Source organism: Micropterus salmoides, unplaced genomic scaffold, assembly GCF_014851395.1.
Source record: "Micropterus salmoides isolate LMB-PRFRI ecotype aquatic unplaced genomic scaffold, ASM1485139v1 Ms_hic_scaffold_19, whole genome shotgun sequence".
Lineage (NCBI taxonomy): Eukaryota > Metazoa > Chordata > Actinopteri > Centrarchiformes > Centrarchidae > Micropterus > Micropterus salmoides.
Window position 1 is genome coordinate 17944245 of NW_024041039.1, and position 23857 is coordinate 17968101.

The following is a 23857-nucleotide window of genomic DNA, read 5'->3' on the forward strand; positions in this document are numbered from 1 at the left end:
TTAAAGTTTTAACCTTTTATTTTTAAAGTGGAGGGATTCAACTCTGATTTACCAAAAGTATGTATGTCTAGTTTTTTTCCATAGTCACATCATTGAGAAACTATTTTATTCGCTCACTCAGTCCTTCCAGGATATTATCTGGCAGCTTGACTTTTCTGGGAACCTCTGGCAGTCTCTTGATTTCTTCCTTTCTCTGAACAGTGCTGAAGCAAAAATGAAACACAAACCATGTCCTTATGTCCAAAAAGTGCTTTTTCATTTGAAGTAACTGGAAGCCAAAGCAAATGTATAATAAAATTCTAACATTGTACACCTTTGTCAAATAAGTTTGAAACACATGTCAAAGAGACCATTTCCACACAGAGACTTGCATGAAAGGGTCCCACTCAAGCCTTAAATGTCATTTCAAAAGCTGATCACAAGCCACTTTTTCAGGAATTAGAGGAGTGCTTAAGAGTTCATCAGGTGCAGCCGTGGTTCTCGTCGAGCACGTGTTTGGATGACTCCTCGGCACTTTACACCCTCATGTCTCTGGGGAATGTGACAACCTCGTACTGTATGTACCACTGGGAACTGTCTTAAACGAAGCCATAGACAGTGAGACAAGTGCAGGATGTCTCGTGGATAAATGAGAAGTCTCTTAGCTCTCTACCAGTTCAGGTGAAGTGAAGGAGAAGTTACGAAACTCCTCCTGGTTGACGGAAGGGATCAAAGGGTCGTCGATGGGCGTGAGGGTGGGCTCTTCCTGGGTAAAATCTGGGTCAAAGTTGTTGACATCCTCTGGAGTTTTCTGGAGGGGAATAATAAAGAATTATTCATCAGCAGAAACATTTTAGTTAAAAGCAGTCAGAGACAAAGTTGAGTGTCTTCACTGTCATTTATAAACACTATCATGCAATCAGTAAAGTCATTCACTTACAATCCTGGGCTTGAAGGGTGGCTCCATTTCTTTATTATTCAGCTTCTCCCAATCGATGCCAGTGAAGAAGGCGTGGCTGGTCACGGCGTATTCTCCTCCCTCTGAGGCCACGCAGCCCAGACGCCGGGCCGGGTTTTTGGTCAAGAACTATAAAAACCAAAAGTTGGATGAATTCACAGACACTTTAGAAGTCATCATCAAATCTGTAAAACATATAGAAAATTATTGTGAGATAATATACATACACATACACCCACACACACACCCACACACACACACACACACATTATTATTTGTCTATTATATGCCAAGTCCGTCAAATCCGTAAATTTCTTTGTTAGCACTTTCTATGTAAAAGTTCAACTGGTCTTTTTAAAACTCTCCATATTGAATCATATATAATTTGAAAGTTTGTTCTCTAGAGCAGTTTTAGCTAGTTCAAATATCCTATATCTATAAGAGAAGTGTTCATGTGACACAGTCATTTTTAATCATTTAATCCATTTTTAAAGTGTTTCTTTTATGTTAGCTAATCCTTAACAGCTGTTTTCTCAAAATTACATGTTTCCTGTACGGCAAGTCATTTTCCTTGCCCTTCAAAGCAGTTAGAGCATCATAATTTTACACATCATTTCTTAGGTGTTATAGCAAGACACTTTATCTGGAAATATCTGGGGGGAAAAAAGGGTCTGTCACACATAGGAGTGGTATATTTTGAATAAATCCAAGAATTTTTTTTTTTTGATAAACCATTATAACTATAAATGTCTGTCCATTTAGTATGTTAAAAACCCCAAAAAATCCATCTGACACTTGGAAAATGGATTAGTGTGATATGCAAATCAGTGCATATTTAATGAAGAAATACCTACTTTGCATATGAAAAAATAAAAAACACAAAGTTTCATTGTGATACGAGTAAAATTTGCAAACAAATGCCTATATGACTGTGGTGTCTCGCCTTAAGAGTCTGTACAAAGTGAGGAAAGGTGATACATGTTATTCAACTAGATGAGTCTAGATTTTCTTGGGAGTAACAAAAAAAATGGACTTTAGCCAGGATGACATCCAGTCAATCCCCGCCTCCCAACTCTGGTGCCTCCCACAATGCTTAAGTTGGACAGAGTTCAACTAGGTTAAATGCAGTGCAGCTAGGGTGTCTCAACTTTCTGGTGTTGTACACGGTAAAACAATAGAATATTGAATCATAGTTGAACTCAAACCGTTTGTCTGCCACCAAAGTAGTAGTTGGCGGAAGATACCAGAGGGAGAGGCCCAAACTCAAAATTGACAAACTCTGTTTCAAGCCCCACCTGGGAGGAAACTGGAAAAAAAAAACAAATGTGTTTTTGGACAGCCCTCTTTAGGCTGTGGAGTTTGTGCACACCTTAGGGCTGGCGGTGACATTCAGACTAGGCCACAACAAACTAAGAAGCCTCCGTCTCCTTGGTGACAGTGTCCAGATTAACTCAAAGTCATTGGGAAGATTAAAATGTCTTGCCATATAAGCTCCAAACACTATTAACTACCAGAGGCCTAAACAACACCACATGCACCAGCAAAACTAACAGAGCAAAAAGGAAAGCAATTAAGCAACACAGACAAAGAAGAACGGCACTAAAGTGGAGATCAAACAAAAATAAAAAAAATCACATGCCTCACATAATAGATTGATCTACCATCTGTTAACATGAAGACATATTTTTATGAGAGGGTAAAGAAACATTACAGTTTAACACTTATCCAGTTTCGTGCAGGGATATGTAGCTTTGAGGGTGCTTTTAATGATGTGATTTGCAGTTAATGTGTTAAAACCTATTTAGAAACCACACCAGTGCACCAGTATGGTCCTTGAAGTGGAAATAACTGAGTTAGACAGACCAGCAGGAGGTCAATCAGTTCAGGGGCTTCCAGACCACAAAACTTAATAAAGTTAATATTCCACTGAAGTTGATGCCATCTTTCCATGGCTACACGTCAGCTGTACCATCCTCAGCACCAGACCTGCCGTGTCAGCGTTACTGCATGAGGAAGCCATTCTCCACTACACCCGCAGAAACATTCAAAGCAATCAGAAAGAAACACTAGTGCAGGAACTTTTAGTCAATTATTTAATTTGTTGACTGACAGAAAACATATCAACAATTTTGATTAAATCGATAAATCATCTAAGTCAATGGGTTGTAGAGTGTTTGTTGGACAAAGGAAGCAATTTGAGGATGTCATTTTAGATATTTTATGCTGTTTTCTAATATTTTAAACATTAATTGATTAATCAATTAAAGAAAACAAATGAAAATAAATGTTTGTTTCAACACTAATTGATTTCTTCATCTGATTATCAGTGTCCACCTGTTTATACAGAATCTTTACAAAAATAACTAAAATAACCTTCAGTTATTATTTAAACAGTAATTATTCTCATCAAACAAACCAACAAACGTGTCACATACGTTCTATAGATATCCTTGGAACAACCTGACAACTCTTCTCAATGAACTTACTTACAGGATCAAGGAGAACCTTGCAACAGATCAACCTTTGGTATAAATAGTGCAGCAGAGTTCAAGTCCACTCACACCAACATGCATCTTTACATAACGTGTGACACCGGGATCAGTGACACAAATCACCAGGAGTGATTGGTCCAGTGCTTCCTCAAGCGTGTTGGCATAACAACAAGGATTCGAGAAGGAGAACAGGGTGCAAAGAGGGGAGGAATGGAGTCAGGAGGTGTCGTTGTATTTATAGCTGGTGTGCTGTGGCTGGGCAGCAGACCATGCCTTAATATAGTTATGTAAGAGACCCAGGCCAAACAGCTGGCTGGCAGAGCTCCACAGGGCTGCCAGTCCGAGCTGCCGTCTCAGTCAGTCTGAAGGACAACAAATAGCAAACCCTCATTCACAGAAATGCAGAGCAAAGCTGAGCAACCTTTGATATCTAAATATATCACACCACAGGCTCGTGTTACACTGTCCAGGAATGCCAGGAATTGGTCTTTTTGTAAATGCTCACGCAACTTACTAGTTTGTCTCAACAATGCTGGTCACAATTCCAGTGAGAATAGATTTCCTCTATAAAGCTTTTTTTAAACTGAAGTAATGACAGACATTTCCTGCAATTGTAAAATGTGAGAAAAGTCCGACAGGGACAATCTGAGGAAGGTGTATGTCTGCCAAAAAGACAAAGACTACAGTAACACAACTGTATCCATCATGCAATTTTTACAGTTGGTGAACCACTTACTGTGAAAACAAAATAAAAAAGACTCACAGCTTTGAGTATATTCACTGCCTCTTTGCTGAGCCAAGATGCATAAACAATCTCTTCATTGAGGATGGACTCAAAGAGGTCATCTTCATTTTCGGCCTCAAAGGGGGCGTGTCCTGACAGCATCTCATACAGTAGCACCCCGAGAGCCCACCAATCAACAGAGGGCCCATAAAGCATCTCCTGCAGGATCTGTGGAAATGTCACAGCATACAAGTTAACCATCACAGCACAGACAGCATTAGAGGCTAGATGTGTTTGATTAGTGCGTTGCCAGTGAGGCTTCACTGAGGAGCAAGTGTTGCCTTGGTCAGAGAAAAATGTCTCAAACATGAGGACACAGATCTTAATCTCTCATTATGAAAACCAAGCACGTCTGTGAAGACACATTCTGATGAGGGGATTGAGACTTGTCAAATCAACAGTGCCATTCACTAGCTGACCTCACAGGTACTCTGCCTTCCAGTCAGGAGGGAGGGAGTTTGGAGTGACGGGCAGTGACCGCAGTGTTTGTTTTTAGTGAGGTGGTGTGATGGAGAGGGGAAGGGACTTGGAACTGCATCATATGAACTCAGAAGACCTGGGCTGCAGGAAGCTAAATGTGCTTGAACTTATTCTTTGCTAGAATATGTTAATATTAAAAACTGAATATATAAAACAGCAACAAAATGTCCTGTACCACAGGTGTGGTGGGTAAAGGTCTATCATTATTAGTACGTATGGGTCCTAAATTGTATGTTTGTTCAGAACAAGTATAGAAACTGACCTCGGGGGCAATGTAATCCGGGGTCCCACAGAAAGTTCCTGTGGCTGCGCCTTCAAAAATGCCCTCTTTGCACATGCCAAAGTCTGCCAGCTTACAGTGACCATCTTTGTCAAGAAGAACATTGTCCAATTTAAGATCCCTGAAAGGCGAGAAACACAGAAAGTCACAGGAAATGAGATATGTGTCTTGGGGCATTGTTATCCAGCTAATCAGCGGCCTGCTAAAATGTCTGTGCTCAATCTCCAGTCGAACCCTGTAGGTGATGTTTCTACTTGTATCTGATAGAGGTAGAAACGTGTTCTGAGACAAAAAAAAACCCAGTCCTCTGAAAACAGTGAAGCTTCTGTGGCAGCAGGAGACACTGACAGACGACTCCCTGACGATTAAATGGCAGCCAGGAAAAGTCTGACACATTCGGATGACCACTTCAGCTGGCAAGAAGGAAAAAGTGCCGTGATGTTAATATTTATTCTTCTTATTCTGCAGGAGAGGCAAAAGTTATTGAGTTACTGTTTTTTTTGCTGGAACAGATTCTTACAGCATAGTAAATCAGATGTGGTTGTTTCCTTCTAAAGCAAACTGATTTCCTTTGACTGCTGAAATTAATCATTTAGTTTTAATTATCAAATTAAACAACATATCACCAAAGGACCTACAGAAAAGCAAGCTTCTTAGCTACCCTGTTTTATTTTGTCATGTCACACCCTTTCTTTTATTACTAAGGTTATTAGATTGAAAACAATGTCATAGTGTTCTGGGCAATGAAATTGATAAATGACATGTGTTGGCATACAAAATACTAAAAGAAACCCCACATAAAGCAATAACATCATGTCTTAATATCACTTGAAATTAAAATAAAATGTATTATAATATCAGTGGATGCATCTTTCCCAGTGTGTGCTGCTGGTGCTGCTGTGGCAGCTGGTGCTTTGTTATCTGACAGAGAGATTAAACCTGCCAGCTCTAATCTGTGATCAGGCCTTTAGACAAGGGACATTTTACAGAGATTGACTGGAGCTGGGCAGAAGATACTATGTAATAGCACATGCTGAAGATGAATTACATGTGGGAGATGTGTAAACCTAAAAAAAAAAAAAAAGAACTGCATCCTGATTTTCAGTCCCTACTAATGGTCAAGATCTGAAACTGCTGGTCAAGCAACACTGGTTTGGCTTGGAGTAATCTGGTTTGCTCTTCTCTGCCGTAAACTGATTGTGTAACTGTGATGATGCTAATGGTGACTTTCCCTCGCAGTCTAACAAACCAAAACTGAGCTCCAATACTGACACACCATGACCACTCAGCCATTCACTACACAGTTTAGGGCATGTAAGGGCTTAATACAACTCTAACAACAAAATAGTGAAAAATGAAATGGAGGCCAATAAGTGTTTGTGTTTAAGAGAGTGATTTCTACTCCAGCTATGTGGCCAGCTCTGCTATTTCACCAACGTATGTGTGCTCCAAAACACTTTCCAGTACAAATGGTCCAACTGGATTGCTCCAACAGAGTTTCGTTGTATAATACATGCAATTACAATAAAGGTCTGTCTATCTATCTGTCCGTGAATATGTCCAGTTGGAAATTAATCCCAAACACTGGCCACTTCAGTACCGTGCTCTCACTGAGTTACAGAGGACCACACATCACTATGCAAATAACCCACTGCAACTCCTTCACCCATCTACCTCATCAAATTGGAATGACAAGTCTGACTCTGAAGTCTGACTTTCAACCTCTCTCTCAACAGTAAGTAGGTCAGTCAAACAGTGTGGTATCCACAATTACATTAGCCAACAGTTAACATCTGGAACATTGATATACTAAACTGTATCACACCACAAGAACGACTAACCGGATTAGACAGGGTTGCACTAATGTGAAAATTTCCAAAGAAGAGAAAAGGAAATGCTGACTAACATTCTGACGCACAGGCTTGAAGTTTTTTTTCTGACTGTGAAAAGTGTAGTAGAGGGTAAGAGTACATCTGGACAAATTACCATGGTGTGTTCTCTAACACAGTGGCCCAAAAAAAACAACACACACCAGACAACAAAACACCTCTCTGGCAAACTCCCATAAAAATTGTATAAGCTTCACAAAAGCAGTGTTTATTGTAGAGCTTTTGTACTGGATTGCATGACATAGATCAGCTGTTCAAGCTGCTGGGTATCCCCCCGGTAGACTTATGTTTAATTGGCTCAACTCTCTAAACAACTGTTAAAGTCAGCCAGTCTAGGCTCTGAAATAAATGCTTCAAATGTCAAATAGCCTAAAAACAAAACTAAGGCTACAACTAAATGTTTGTGGGGGGTTCATGAAAAAAAAAAACACAGCATTTTTAGAACATCATCTTTAAAACTTCTTTTTGACAGGAAACATGGCCACACTGTGGTAACTGAAAAGCTTCAAAACTTTACCTGAAGCTAAAAGAGCCACAGAGAGATAACAAGTCGAGTCACGTCGAGAAGACATGAATATTACACAACACACTGACTGGGGATACAGTTTTGTTTTAACAAGGCAGCAAAAATTCTGCTCTTCTTAACACTGGCCTGATGTGCAAGCTCCAATATGGCATGTTATTTTAGTAGCATGCAAACAGTGTGTGGCCTCTTAAGCTAAAAGTCATGCTATGTAGTGCAACACACTGACACAGAACACATATACTACACTAAATATAACTCAGTATTTAGCTCACATGATGGGCCCTTCGTTATCATCATGTACTGGCAGGGAACCCGCTGCCACTCTGAACCCTGCTTGTAGACAATGGCATCTTAAAAAAGGTCTCAAAGAATATCCTCAAATATCTGATGCTGGAATAAAAGCAATATCATGAATACCCCAACGCAAGTGTTTGGCTGCAACACACACGCGCTGAATGAACTGCTTGGAGAATTTAAATGGAAAATAATCATTAGGGATAACTTCAATAGTTTGAGAGGAGGCCAAGATGAAACCACAGGGGCAAATTCAGTGTTTTGGGTTTTTTTGGTGGGCCCAAAAACTACACTGATGTTTCAGCTGAAATGGGAAGTGAAGAAATGATGGCTAAATACACATTCAGATGTTAACACAATCCTCTTAAAAATGAGTACCCCAGAGATTTGGTCTTTCACTCCCATAAAGCCGGACGAATCGCAAGATAGTTCAAAAAAAGGTTAAATTTGATGCAACAGAGGCCAAGACACAGCATCCTGAATTTCAGTCCCTACTAACGGTCAAGATCCGAAAATGCTAGATCCTTTGATAAATGACACAAGTTTGTAACACAGGTTTTCTGTCTCCAAAATTAAATTGATATATAAACCTGGCTATGTTATAAGGGGTTATCTTCTCAGACTTGACAAAGCAAGACATTATACAACTGTTTTTTTTTGTTTGTTTTTTTTTTTTTTTTTTTTACAGGCAGTGTAGTTTTCCCCACAACTACTAAACTGAGACTAATGTGAAAAAAATGGGCAGGGTTCTCCTTTAACAAGCCATTCATTATGATTTTATTATATTCTTTAAAATAATATTTTAGGACTTATTAAAAGACACTATCTAGTTAAAATGGAGACTTACTGCAGTAGACCTTTATTTTAACCTTTGGAGACCTTTGTGTTCTAGTTCATTAGAAAATTTCATCATTATTTGTGTTCCCTTATTCAGACCTGTAGATGATGCCTTTGCTGTGCAGGAACATGAGAGCGGAGGTGATCTCTGCCGTGTAGAAACACGCTCTAGGCTCTTCAAACTTCCTGGACTTCTGGATGTGGAACATAAGATCGCCACCATTCACAAACTCCATCACAAAGAAGAGGCGGTCCTGCAAAAGGATACAAGGAGATGACATTTACACATGTGCACACAAACCACACACGTTATTAAACAGTCCAAGAACCCATGACCACGGATATGCCCGGATTGCTTCAAGGATGACATGTCTGCTTCTCATCAATTTCACGTGTCTGTTTAATGGATTACCACACTTCAAAGTCAGCGGGTCAAATAAAATACTGATCAAACCCATAAATCTTCTTATTGCAGGCTATGGTTGATATGCGATGGAGAAAAAAAACTGCAGGAGAGCGTGACGTACAGATCCACCCATAGAGCTTCCTGAAGTGATCAGGATATTCAGCCACAGCTGAGTCTGTTAAACTGCTCTGTGGTTTAGAGTGGGCTCGTATTTACCCTGAGATTATATGTTTAATGTTCAATAATAATGTGTTGCACAAGCAAAGCAGGCAGCACTCGGTGTGTGGTCCAGCTGTAAAACTGTGGGAATCTTTAAATCCACACTAGAACAGTTTCTTGATTGGATATTTCTATTTTGTCTTATTGAGATGTACCATTTTAAATGATAGTTGTTGAGCTCCGGGTGCAATTACCATTTTATCACAAAAACCAGGCTCACTGTTTCAAATGAATACAACAATGAGAATTTGTTTTCATTAAAGTAACCACAGATGCCATTTCCTGGGATGGTCATTATAAATTCACATCCAATGAATGGTGGCCTCTGGAATTTCCAAAGTTTAGTTATCCCAAAAAGACTTTTCTGACTTTCTCCAAGGCAAGTCAAGGCAAGTTTATTTAAACAGCACCATTCAGACACAAGGCAATTCAGAGTGCTTTACAGAGATATAGTAAGAATAGGAATACATTAAAATAAGAGCTAAAAAAAAAAAAAAAGGAAGCAAATTAATAAATAAGAAGTGGTTGATTAAAAAGAAGTTATGTCTAAATTGTTGGAATGCTGCAGTAAATGACCTGACAGTTTTAACAGACCTCGGGTTGGGGGGGGGGTAGAAAATGAAAGCTGCTTCGTCTTGCTTGTTTTTTTTCCTGGGAACACTGAGTAAACCTGTTCCAGATTATCTGAAGGGTCTGGATGTTTTGTAACGAACCTGTAAGTCAGATACATATGTAGGCCTGAAACTATTTAGTGCTTTATAGACAAGTAATAGGATTTTAAAGTCTAACCTTTGACAAATAAGAAGTGATTTAAGGACCAGTGTTATGTAATATTTTGTATATTTTTGTATATGTATAATTACTCTTTAGATAGTCAAAATACAATCAATGTAACAATAGCAACCTTGTAATAAAATGTAAAAAATTGCAAATTATCCCAGGCACTTTCAAGATAAAATTCTAAATCATTTTAGTAACTACATGCTCTGAAGAAGTGAAGGTGAGGTACAGTGTTGGAACAGTAACTATTTTGTGGATGTGTATGGGTTTGGATGGGTCGGGGGAGCAGTGTCACTGAGTCAATTGTTTACTTCGTGCTGCTCTATTTTGACCCAAGGTGAAGTACGTCAGTGGCGGCTCAAACAACAGATTAGGAGTGTCTCGTCTGTGCCAGGAATAACAGCTCAGCCGAGCCTCACGCGCACACACACGCGCACACACAAGCGCACACACGCACACACACGCACTCTCTCGGGCACAAGACTGGCAAACTGCTGCCACCTAATGACCAATTTAAACATTACAATGCTGTGCCCCATTGCCACACTACATGCCGCTAACTACAATATGTCTAACTGTACTGTTTGTGTGGTTAATGTACAAAAAACAATCAATGCCCTTAGTCAACTAAAGCAATATGTGCCTTGCCAGACATATATTTGTAATACCAATACTGATTAAACTTCATATACGCTCCATCCATTCCCTTTGTGCGTTGTATTGTGAAACATTAATGTACACCCTCAGCATTTTTTCACTCAGATTTATTAGAAAGAGTGAACACACTGTGTAGAGAGAGTATGGAATTTGGACACAGCTAAAAACTGGAATGGATACACTGTATGGAGCAATACTTGATATTTCACTCAAGCGAAGGCCATGCCATTTACTAGCATGTACAATATACATTTATTGTATCTGTATGTGAATTTATTGGCAAGCAATGCTGTAAGAATGGAAACTCTGCCACATTAAGACCACCTAAGTACTGTAGTGCTTCAAAATATTTAAAGATGATTTTTAGGCGTCTATGTAAAATTGTAAAAGGGAACAAAGCGTTATTACCATACAGTGTTTTTAGTGGTATAAAAAAAACATTTAAACTGGCATACAAGGTATTTAAACAGGGTAACAACTTTAGCTATTGTTTTTGTTCTCATTCTTCTTCTGTCTTTCTTTTTCTCTGCTAAAAGTGTTTGGTTACCAAAACCGGTTGCACCCACTACTCAGGCAAAAAAATGGCACACATAGACCTCATGGTGGCGCTGTAACAACCAACTTTACGTTTTTGCAATTATCTTGAAAACGGCTTGGTCAAGGCTTCTTTCATCATTTTAATCATTTCATCATTCATCTGCATCTTTGCTCCAATGGTCTTCTGCTCTAAAAATGTCAAACTGGGTGACTCTTTATCACTTTTCTCTAAAACCTATTTTCGCCAATCGACCTGAAACTTTGGCAGGATGATCTATGGACAACGCTGATCAAAACTTATCAAAATTATTTTGATACATAAATCTGTTTTTTTTCCCATAATTTTTACTTTTGTGTCTTTATGTACAATTTTACATAAATCCCCCTAAATCAAAATTGGCTTAAGCTATTGTCACCAAACTTGACGCATCTGTTCAGGTGCTCGGTCTGAGCTTCACTGAGGAGTCCTGGGATATTCTTCCACTAGGGTGCACTACACTTGCAAAAAGTTTATACGTTATAATTCACTGTATGGATTCTTACAAAATCCGCTTTGTATGATCTAGGGTCACTTCTCAGTTGATGCATAAAATTTGTCAATGACTGCTCAAAGTGGGCGTGGCTTATTACAACAAACATAAATTTCTCAAACTTAAAAAATCTAAGAAAATCACCCATACATCCTAGATAGCTGAAAGCTTTTCAGCACATCCACTGATATGTGACAAACAATTCAGAAGTTAGTCACTCTATATTATTCAGAATATGCTAATTCAACACATCTATATTTCCACAAGTATATCTTCAATCACTACCCATAATCAACACAGACATTCTCTAGATGGCCGAAATCAAGTGTTTTAAAGGGTTTTTAGATCGGTCAAACGGTGAGTCTGCAGTGATATTCAGTATCTTGCTGTAACTTTTACATTATGCACAACATTTTCTTTTTTGCTCAGTTATGAATCAAATGCCATCAAAATAATTGATTTTTTTTTCTTGACTGTTGTAGGCGTTTTAAGTTTAAACTGACAAAACTAACCAGGTCTGGCACATGTGACGTCACTACCTCAACTTGTGAGAAGGTGTGCAGAAACCTTTCACCAGTAGCTCAGTCAGTAAGTCACGTACTCTGGAGATCTGAAGTTTCAGGGTCCCCGACTCCCCAGGTGACCGAGTCAGACTTGCTCACAATGGGAGTGTTCAGATCATAGTGACTCTAAGGTCTCTATGTTATCCCATGATTCCATGACACTTTCTTCTTATTTTTCTCTGGTTAAAAGTGTTATTTTTTAAAATAATCTTTGCAAGGTGCTTGTGTTAACTGTCACACACGTGCAGGTGTGCGTATGTGCACTGACCGATGTCTGGAAGCAGCAGAACAACTGTGTGAGGTAGGGGTGACAGCGGGCCAGTGACAGCACCCTCTTTTCTGTCATGGTACACTCCACATCATCATCCTGCAAAATGATATCCTTCTTCAACACCTTGACCGCGAAAACCCGATCTTTGTTGTTTAGTCTCGCCAGCATCACCTGCAGACCCAACGTACACAGAGCACCAAAGATAAGGATTTACAGGTTTTTCCAGAGTCAGAACAGATGAGGTTTATTTATTTACCTACATATGTTCTAATAGTTGAAATGCTAATGCATCACATAACAAATCTTTTGAAAATATCTATAAAATAGTTCTGATTTAACCAGACTAGGCACATTTTCCTCTAGTATACTCTACATATTCCCATATTCTGCCGGGTTCCTCGTTCTTCGCCTTGGTCATCATTTCATCACAAACAGCATTTTTTCATTTTCCTCTCATCATTCACACCTTGCCAAAGCTGCCCTTGCCAAGGACTTGAAGGAACGTGAAGTCTGAGATTCCCAGCCGAGGTGTCTCCTGCTGACTGACCATACTCTCCCTCCGTACAGAGGGCTCCCTCTGACCTGCACCTTTGGTCTATCAACAAATAAAAACAAAAAACAAACACATATCAGCCTGATTAAAACCACATTTAAGTACAATTAACTAATTTGACTCATTCTGGAAAACTCTGCCTTTGTACCACAGAGTTGCGTTTAGACAGTCCTTCAGCCTGCAGACCCATCTGTGCGAGCGTATTGGCCAGTTCCACACTGTTGACCCCACAGTTGGGGGCAACGTTGCCTTTGCAGCGGATGTGGACGTTCATTTTGCAGACTGAAAAGAGAAATCACACAGAGAGGAACACTCAATTCCAAAGGCAAATTAGGACATTTGAGATCCTGATTTTGAGAGACAAACGTTGACACAAGCCTTACTTTTACAGTGCAGCCCCTGCCTGACTATTCCCCACAGCAGTGAGCCACAGTGGTCACAGAAGGTGGGCGACTTGTAGTTGTGGATGTTGAACTTGTGAGGGATGTTGATGCTGAAGCCTTGGTTTATGGGCTGCGGAGAAAAGACATACTGTAAACTAACCAAGTAAGTGTTGCTCAATGGCAGCTACAAATATTCTAAATTACCTTAAACTGCCACAGTGGATTGTCAAAAATGTTCAGTTCTGATTTTTGTCATACTGGGACCTTGTTTCTGTTTATTGCTGCATTAGCATTTCTCTGAATTTCTTCTTAGGAAGAGAAACTTGTAATGTTCAGCAAAATACAGTAAAACAGAGCGAAGATTACATGTTCAAATGCTGAAACAAGCACCGATGTATTTATAAAAACACATGGTGTAGTATAGTGTTCTGGCTCAGTGACCAGCCCAACGCAGAAACAGGAACCCGTACAGTCTGCAGGTGTGTGTGAGTGTGTAGGAGGGGGCTGTCTTAGAGGTCTGCTATCTTTTGCACATCCTGTGTAAAAAAAAAAAAACTGCTTGAGAGGTAAAAAATAACAGCAGCAGCATGCTTGAGTGCCTGAAACCTTCTGACACCCTGATTCCACGGTTATGATCTGATTGGTCTGTTGAGACAAGGAATCCTTCTTATTGTAGCACACTGATACTGATGTTGCACAGAAAGAGCGTTGTTGGGCTGATTCAAGTGTCTTACCTCTTCCTTTGTTGGCTTCTTCATGCGTGGACACACAGTGACGACCTGCTGGTGGCAACGCTTGTGAACCACACAAGTACACACTGAGAAGACAACCACTCAAATGTCAAACTCGTGTCTGTATGTTTAAGCAACCATGTCAAAAGGCAGAAAGAGAAAATAAGGGTCTGCTCACCTTGGCACTGATAACCCTGCTTTCCAAAAACACCCCTATAACAGACAGAGACACAATCAGATCCAGTTTACAGTCCACACAGATGGAAGCAGTGCGGTAAGCAGTGATTCGTCCTTTCTTGACTTTCTCACCAGATGAACTCTTTGCAGTGAAAACAGAAGGTGGGTTGACGGAGGAAAGTGGACATGAACTTGTGTCCGTTGACCTGGTGGATCCTCCGTCTCACAGCCCCCTGACGCTGCCGTGTGAACTGCTTGTAGGTCTTCTCTTTCACTATGGCGTCGTCTGACAGAAAATGAGAGCAAATGTTAAGTGTTGGTGTCATTAAGTCAGAAATCCATACACTAATTCCTAGACCCAATACCACTAAAAGTAAAGAGTGGAAAATACATTAGTTTGGAATGGATCACTGTTATCATACTGTGTAATTTCTTTAAAGCAGCTATCAATATTTCCGTATTAGCAATGGATTACATCCCTTGCATGTGAAAGGGGCAACTTGTAGCGACAAACCCACAAACAATCATCGCCTGACTCTATAGAGCTCTTTAACATCTTTCGTCTCATCGTATTCACTTTGTGACCCACCAATTTCACCGTTTTAGTTCACTCTCATTGCTTTTATATTTTCGGCTGCAGCAGGCAAAGCTCTCACTAAACACCCACTGTACACTACCTGCTCAGCACCGAACAGCAGACAGAAAAGTTAATGACTAGCTGGTGAAAACTGTGGAGTTATTTAGCAGTTAAAAAGCCAGATATTTCCCTCAGGAATTGGTGTAGAGAGCCATTTGTTTAATATTTGCTGGAAGTGTAAATAGGCAAATGTTGGCCAATTTTGGCAAGTCAACTTAAAAGATGATATCAGTGTTACATTTAAATCCAGAAAACAATATAAATTTTTTTTTAATTAATTGTTTGGTAAACAAACTTCCAAGAGCACTTTCTCTTATAACACCTCTAACTCCTAACCTCTAATATGCACTTCCTGTTGTCTTCTTTTTCTATCACCTTACAATTATCTTGTACTGATTGCACTTTTTTGTCAACTCTTCTTTCCCTGTGTATTTACCCCATTGATGCAATATGTGCTATTAGCTCTTACTGGTATTTATTGCTGCTCTTACTAGTATGTATTGTCAGTTGTAGATGTCGTGCTGTATTTGATGCTTTGTTGATGATTTGGATGTTGTTCCTCAAATGTAAGTCACTTTTGATAAAAGCGTCTGCCAAATGAGTAAATGTAAAATAAATGTCAGTAATTAGTGAAAAATGGCCATCACAATTTCACCCAACTCGACGTCTTCAAATTGCTTGCTTTGCTCCGTTGTGACTTTATGGAAAAGTGACTTGGACTTCTATTCAGACACAAGACTAACATGTTAAATTGCCATCAGATTTATGTGAAAGGGCACAAGGCTTAAAGATGCTCAATTTAGAATAACAAAACAATGAAGCGCAGATAATCTTCAAATTAAGAAGCTAGAACAAGCTCATGTTTGGCATTTTTGCTTGACAAATAACTTTAAAAAATCAATAAGGGAAACAGATGTGTTTCAGTACAAGGCCAATGTTCCCCAAAATGATTTTTCAAATTTTTACCAATGTCCAGTCCAATGTCCTGTTTGACATGAAGCTACCAACTACACATTGTTTAACAAATTATTTTCCATATTGATATCAATAAGAATATGATCAATCAATTTCTGTATCATATGACTCCATCCCCAACTGTAGCATGACAAAAGTTTCAAAACATAATTTTTTATGCCACAAATAGATTTTAGTTTTTTAAATGAATGAGACTTGGGCCCATATCTGTTTGCCTTTGTGCACATTTGCATTTGTGTTTAAGCTCTGTGTATCTGTAGTTACACATAGCAGAACTGAAGAGTTATTTGTGAGGTGAAAACCACAAATGCATTTTGGAAACCTTTCTGTTAAGCCCCTGCCACCCCCCCTGCAAATGACATATATTTGTGGTAGAAGTGTGAAAAGGGCCCTTTACAGTCACATTCACTGTATAAAAAGTTTTTCCCTGTTAAAAGGTCTAGTAATAATCTAATAATCTATCGGATAAACATTTATTTGTTGCATCAGACCAAAAAGATTCCCCTGACCAGAAGATTTTTGTCTATGTATTTCATTGTCTTCAAAAGTTTACATGACAGTTAGAAGTGCATATTGACTAAAGCAGGAAATTATTATATATGTTACTTATCAATCTTATCTTGTCGTGATGATGTGAACATACTGTGTTATCGTTTTGCCAAGTCAGAAGGACAATTTAATGTAAGTCATTTGTGTTTTACGTGAACAAAAGGTTTTGTCTGATGTAACACATAGTAGTGGAGCAAGTTATTGCATTAAACAATCATTTGATTAGTTTGTGTGATTTGGCAGGACTTTGACATATGATGGCAAACATCAGTATCAGAAAATATTCTTATCAATATTGTGTTAAAAAAATTGCCAGAATGGTGCATTCACTGGTAGTCATACACAAGCTTGTATTTTCTTTTATATTTGTTGGCTGATGCATCCCCCTCGAGGTAGACCAGCACACAGATAGAGTGAACATGTCAGAACTTGTCTGTTTTTCAGAAATAGTAACCTTTCCAATAATGTGACTTATACACTATGTACACAAAAAAGTTAGGTGAGTAAATTGTGATGTTTGCCGATAGTTTTATGACAGTGTGGTGCTTTGCTGGGAAACATACATCCCAGCAAAAGGTGTAAAACAAAAAGATGCCATTTCACAGCAGTGTGCCAGGGAATTTTAGCAAAATCCCCTGGAAGTGTGAAAATGTTGGTGACGATAACAGAGCAGGGGAACACACTGAGATAACATTTGAGCTGTAAATTAAATCACATTAAACAAAAATAACATAAAAAACATAAAATTAATTACCAATTAAAGCTGCAAGCATCATTGGATGGGCCCTTGCACCACGATGCACGTGGGGCTTGTTGCAGCCGCTGTGCAGTTTCCAGAGGTAATCAACGCGGCTCAGAATTATCATGTGCTTTTGATGCCATACAAAGGAGTTAAATTTCACTTCCTCTGTCACTTATGTGGTGCTAGAGAGCAATGCACTTTTTGTCCCAGATCATGTTGTGTGGACCACACTATGAACATTTCATGTAAATGATATGATGATTATAAAACAGCGCTTACTTCCTGTTGCCAGTAGGTGGCATTATGACTATAACTGAATAATGGCATGTAGATGTGTTCAGAGCGGGACCCTTAAGACGAATGTAAAGTTTGGAACAGATTCGAGCATGTACAGTGACGTTACAACAACTTCATTGATTTTCAATGTGACGCTACAGACACTCCCTTTGACAAAAACTCACAGAGAGCACAATTTGTCATCGTCAATTCCTTTAGACTGCACAGCAAAATTTTGAAGTTGATTGGATTCATTCTGAAGGAGGAGTTCGCTAAAGTACGTAACGTGTAAATCGCAAAAAAAGGGAATTGCTCAAAGAGGCTTTTTGGTAGGTCTAGACATATATATCTGTCACAAAAAAATTGGTACATTTCGGAGAATGTGTGAAGATGTTCCACTAGTTTCCAGCAGTAGGAAAGAAAATTAAACAACTTCAATATGCAATGCATTTGTCAAGTATTTCAAAGGTAAATTAAATGTATGTATGTCATGAGGTCTGGCAGGCAGTGAGGCATGATGGCGGAAGATAAAAAAAAAAGGGGAACTTAACAGAGGGAAACTAGTCACCAGCTAACCAGACTACTGCCTCAAAAGACCAGCCACTTCTCGCTTGTTTTATTTACATGGCTACATCTCGTTGGTTAAAAGATCATGTACACATTTAAACTACAGATGCCCTCATTGTTGATGTCCTCTAATGTCAGAAGAAAGCAAACAAGCATTCCTGGCTGGCACATACCAAACTACTCGAGTCACATAGAAACATGTGCACACACCTATACCGAGAGCCTCTTTTATAACACATGCACTTGTATGTGTGAAATGGCACACAGATAATAATTATTCACAATAGTAGGCAGGGTTTCACAGACAAGAAAGGATAAGACAGTGACTAACTGAGTTGCCATAAATGTAGCAAACAAAAGCGGTATTAATGCATGGGGAGAAAAACTGGGCTGCAATTTAATCTACAGCAGCAGCCTTACCATCAGTGAAGGATCCAGAGAGTGTAATATGAATGTAAACCTTGCCCTCTGGCTCCAAGTCCATCTGCAGACACACAAAAACACTATTAGACATCTGTATACTCAAGAAGCTCAACAGAAACAGTACAGACAGGTATTAAGATCCACCACAATTATACCAATTCATTAGAAAGAATAATCTGTAACCTAACATACATAACACATAGCCCAAACTAACTATAGTAGACAAAAAGGAATTCAGAAATATGGCCAATTTGATGCCTTTGAAATTATATTTGTATTGCATTGTATTTTATTTTGTATTTTATAGTGTATTTCAACTTATGATTGAAAATTGTTTATTTTATTTGTGATATATGTAAAAAAAAGTCTGTGTCTGAATGTGCTTTCCTGTTAAAGCATGCAAGATGGTATCTGACATCTGACCATCAGTCCTTCAGCTGTCACTATAGACAAGATGCAGGTATGTGACTGCATATTTTTGCATTCTTTAGTGTGTGTGTGTAATGTCAGAAATTTGGACATGGCAGGTCTAGCAGGTTGGGCTGGTTGTGTCGACTTGAGGCTCAGCTGAGAGTTGATGACTTACAAATGTTTGAGTACAAAACTAAAAGCTGTAAATACAAAAGAGGGTCTTTTTGGAGGCGGACAGAAACGGAGTTGACAGAACAATATACTTCCCACAGCAACCGCTGAATGGAAACTTAGGTCACTTTGCGCTTAAATGAGGATCTATTTATGTTACTCATACACCACGCCTGGAAAATATTGTCTGCCCACAAAACAGTGACACATTACGGGGTCAACAGTGGCGACTCAGTTGGTACATGAAGTGTAAAACTTTCATTTCAAGGAAGAGAACATTTCACTTCTTCTCAAAAGGCTCCGCTTTTGTTTTCAGTTACCTGTTCATATCCTGTGTTTCAATCTACAGTCTAGACGGCATGTTTGACTGGTCCACTGTCTTCCTCAAATGTTACCTTGGGTATTTTCACCCTTGCTGCTTACACTGGCCAAGCTTTAGGAAATAATTAAAAAGCTGCACTGTGAACATCCGTCTCCTCCAATGAAAGACGCTCAGCTCTGCAAAAGGAGTCTGAGACAATATTCCACATGTACATAAGTACACAAAGACAGTCCGTGAAAAGTCCAGCTTGACTTTGGCTTGACTTTATAGTGTATCTTAACACAGAACTGTGGATTTTGTTCTCCCATCACTTACATGACCATAGAGGTCAACAGGACGAACAAGTACAACGGCATAACTCTTTCAGTGTACATACAGGCCTTGTTTTAAGACAGACTTGAATCTGAACATCTCCATTAAGGTAGAGCAGATCTGATCTAAAACAGATGGTGATAGCAGCATGATGGTGTTATTTAAAAGCAGAACATTTAATGCTGAATCACAGAGGTGGAAGCTTCTTCTTCTTTTTGTTTTGTTCTTTCTTTTTCTTTTTCTTTTTAGACACAGGGGATGGGGCCCGTTTCACTCGAGCTAGCAGTACACTTTGCTTGAAAATGCTGAGGGGCCATATTTAACCCACTTTCAGTTTCAGTGTTCCTCAGAAGGACTTGATCACTTTATGCCTGAGACACAACTCCAATGCCACAGATACGTCAGTCCTGATTATAGCCAATGTATTGGGAAATTAAAGAGCTCATTTATCTGGAGTCACAAGTCAAATATGTCACAATATAGTGGCATGTAGTCTCAGTAGTTGGGAGGCAAAGGAAACTGGCCTCACGTGTCTAAATGTCATATACTGAATGTCTCAAACAGATGATGTCAGTCCCGACAATAACTTCACTACAAGAAACAAGCTCAACTTTATCAGAACCTCTTATGTTCCACTTAACAGCAGAAAGGAGCTTGTGTGCTCAGAAGGGGGTGAACGCGCTGAAAGGAGGCGAGGGTGAAAGTAGAACATCTGGATAAGAGCCAAAAGAGAGTAAGTATTTTGACAGTGAGCCCTTAAGCCTTGATCAGATGGTGGGAACGCAGTGATCAACGGCAGTGTGGGCGTGTGGAGGCTTGTGCCTCAGCCTCTGCTGCCTCATGTGTGAAACAAACCAGCCCAGCACTTCTTTCTGTGTAACAAAGCACAAAAAAAAACGCTTCACAGTTCAGATCTATGACGATAACAACCTCAAGCTTGTGTCTTGAAGTGAGAAAGCTTAACGCACTAACAAATTACTTCTTTCAAAACTGCCGACAGGGCTCCATTTTCATACCACTTCCCCTCCATGATTGGGGTCTCGGTGATAGCGTGTGCAAGGCTGTCTCGTGTTTTTTTTTTTTTTAATTCTTGAGTGATTTACCACCTGCTTAAATATATGTCCTAAACATAAATTATCTTTAATGGAGTGGGTGATGCTTTGAGTATGCCTCTGTGATCACTTCTAGTTCCTTTAAGATGGACTGACCAAAGCGTTAAGTTTCACTTCTCAAACACCATGCCATGTACACATGTGTGTGGTACTGAGGCATTACTCTTCAATGTAAAATGTTGATCAAGCTTTTGGTTTGATGGTTACTGTAAAGTCTGTGTAGTGTACCCTTTGACTGAATTTCTCAAAAACTCTGAGCGTGTGAAGTTCTTTCACTGGTGAAATGAAGGGTTTTGCTGCATAGTATAAATCCACTGGGTGATTTAATTAACTTTTAGATACAATTATTGACTTTTTTCCCCCAGAAAAATTTGCATAATTGACTGAAACTGCACAGGCTGAAGGAGAATATATCATGTGATGAGTGTGTTGCAGGTGGGCAATGCTGCCTCAGTCTGCCCCAGGCCTGGACCTGTTCAGGTTACATTCACGAACACCTGCAGCGGCTTATAGTCCTAGGGGGCTGAAAGGAAGTACGGAAACTCCAGTTTGAAGGAAGTTTTTTTGTTTGTGTCTTAATGTGAGTGAAACTACTGTGATGTTTTACATGTAATCTGAGCTTTGATGAGGTCCATTTTCCCCCTGACTTGTCAACTTTGCATTAGATGTATTGAAGTTTAAAAAGACTGTCTGTTCCTTTACACCTATGTAAAGTATGGTTACCTTCTGGAAGGAGAATTGTGGGGATCTTATCACCATGCATTTGTTTGTAAAGGCAGGTCAAACGCTTAGCAGGCCAAGGCAATGTGAGTTTGTAAGTACCCTGCCAGCAAACTTCACACCTCATCACAGCAGCGGTATCTGTGGTTTCAATACCATACTCACTGATGATCACAGAAAAGGCTCCTAAGCTGATAAGAGCAAGATCTGAAAAAGCTCCACGTCCACTGCGCACTGCCCACACTAAGGACATGAAAGTGTGAATGTGTGATGGTGTCGCTCTTTAGTAAGCCTGTGCTTTCGGGTGCTCGTGCAGATCTCTTGTCAAGAGAGTAGGAGGGCGCAGACAAGGCAGTGTTGATGTTTTCAGGCAGAAAAACAGGCAAAGTTCCTCAGAGTGGCAGTGACATGTGTAGTGAACAGTGCCCCGGGCTTAACAGCATGTGTTGTTTCCTGAACCTGCTCAAGTCCTCAGAGACCACATCATCATCATCGAAATGAAATGCAAAAATTACCATTCCCTCATATCGCAATATGATTTTGTTTTTTTTGCATCTTGTTCAACCCTAATGCCAGCTGCGATCTCCTTGTTAGTTCAAAGAGGAAACTAAATGAATAGTTGTTATAGGTTTATTTACAGTGCATATGAACAAACATGTGTTAAACAACCTGTTTAAGCTTTAGTCAGAGAGGCTCCTGGTTCCCTCTGGTCAGTGCCCTTTGGTTCAGAGCTGTGTCAGGGTTCTTGTACCCCTAGTGTGCATGCTTGCAAGTGTAGTTTAAGGTCTTGTGTTTTAATGCATGTGATGAGACACATTCAGCTCTTAAATGTCTTGTCACTTTGTAGATCTCTTGCTGTAATGATGCTTTGTTGATGTTTGTATGTTTTTCCTCAAATGTAAGTCGCTTTGGATATAAACGTCTCCCAAATGAGTAAATCTAAATGTAAATGATGACACACTGCTCTCCCCTACATGATTATATATTAACTGATTTTCGTAACACAAAGTATCAGCATCCTAATAGGTTAATCCTGACTGGAAAACATAACTGTTGCCTTGTTTTCATGATGTGTTTACTTTTTAACTCACCCATCCCTCGAAAGTCTCCCCCGTGTTGGAGGTTTTGATGAGATCCTCAAACTGGATGATGCAGTTGGCCACAAAGTCATCATATCCGATTGGAGTGTCGTGGAAAACCGCCAGCTCAATCTGTTTCCCGTCGTTCACGTTGAGGCAGAACTCCTCGTTGTACGTCGGCATGTTGGTTTTCTGCTTGGTGTGAGTTTGTCCAATTTTGTAGTCGTCCACCTTCACCACTATGTAGGGGTCCAGGCCTGGAGGGGATTTGTTGAAGATGCCAGAGTGGCGGATGGAAAAAGTGGTCGGTTTCAAGTCAAGAGCCTCGCCGATCCGGAGCTTCAGATAACCGTTAAACTTCATTTTTTATCGAACTTGTCTAGTTTAACCTCGAAAATAAAAATCACTCGAGAAGCGAAACAAAATAAAACAGATTTTAAAAAGCATTCACGCCCACTTCAGCAACAACAACAGCGCTGTTACACATTCATAGTTAAAATCTAATTCGCTGTCAACTCTTGCGCTCTGCTGCATTCATCCTGACTTAACTTGACTTCCCGCCACGCAGCGCAAACATTTACTGTCAGCCCGCATAGAAACGCCGCACTGTCACGGTGTGAACCTGCTTTACTAGCATTCAGTAAGTAGGAAGCCAAAACACTGACATGCCGTGGAGGAGGAGCAGAGAGGGGGAGGTACAAGCACAACTTCCGCATACTACTTGTCAGGGAGAGCGCGCACACACACAGCACGCGACCTCTCAACCTGTCACTGTTGGTTTGGTGTGTCACATGGTTAATTTGTAGTTCTTGTTAAGAAAGAGGCGTCTGCCACTATACTGACCATGATGCATCACTCTGCTCGCTGAAGGTGTTGTTGATGGCTCACCTGTCCTGCGCCGAGTGTGGAGTTACCGCCTGCTAGTGGTTGTCCATATAAAAAAGATGGGTTTTTAGGGATCCAAGCAGCGAAGCAGCTGTAGCCCTATTGTTTTTGTTCTCATTCTTCTTCTTTCTTTTTCTCTGATAAAAGTCTTTGGGCAGCAAAAACTGCTGCACGAAAACTCTTCCAAAATTGTCAGGTAGATTACAAATTCCACCCACTACTCAGGCAAAAAAAATGGCACTCATAGACCTCATGTTTCCGGTATAACGTTTTCGCAATTATCTCGAAAACGGCTTGGTCAAAACTTATTTCATTATTCATAACAAAAATGTCAAATTATGCAACTTTTT

The 23857-nt window shown here is 39.7% G+C and overlaps 1 protein-coding gene across 1 annotated transcript; it reads right to left on the reverse strand.

The window, feature by feature from the left end:
* prkcha (protein kinase C, eta, a) lies at positions 1-23272 on the reverse strand. Its single transcript, XM_038729573.1, has 14 exons — positions 22635-23272; positions 18493-18556; positions 14459-14612; positions 14328-14362; positions 14153-14235; positions 13419-13548; positions 13184-13317; positions 12949-13077; positions 12480-12653; positions 8619-8773; positions 4956-5094; positions 4193-4381; positions 920-1066; positions 1-790 (listed from the first exon to the last, which is right to left on the reverse strand). Exons 1-14 carry the CDS (start codon positions 22983-22985, stop codon positions 641-643), a joined length of 2034 nt encoding a protein of 677 aa, XP_038585501.1. The 5' UTR covers positions 22986-23272; the 3' UTR covers positions 1-640.
* Positions 23273-23857: the final 585 nt, after the last annotated feature.

What these genes read in the sequence shown, in the direction of transcription:
- prkcha (XM_038729573.1), bottom strand. Translation starts at nt 22,985, where the DNA reads ATGAAGTTTAACGGTTATCTGAAGCTCCGGATCGGCGAGGCTCTTGAC. An exon ending in TCTGCTGCTTCCAGACATCG is followed by an intron (nt 8,774 to 12,479) that starts GTCAGTGCACAT and finishes ATCCTTTTGCAG; the next exon opens with GACCGCCTCTTCTTTGTGAT. An exon ending in CACCCTTCAAGCCCAGGATT is followed by an intron (nt 791 to 919) that starts GTAAGTGAATGA and finishes ATTCCCCTCCAG; the next exon opens with AAAACTCCAGAGGATGTCAA.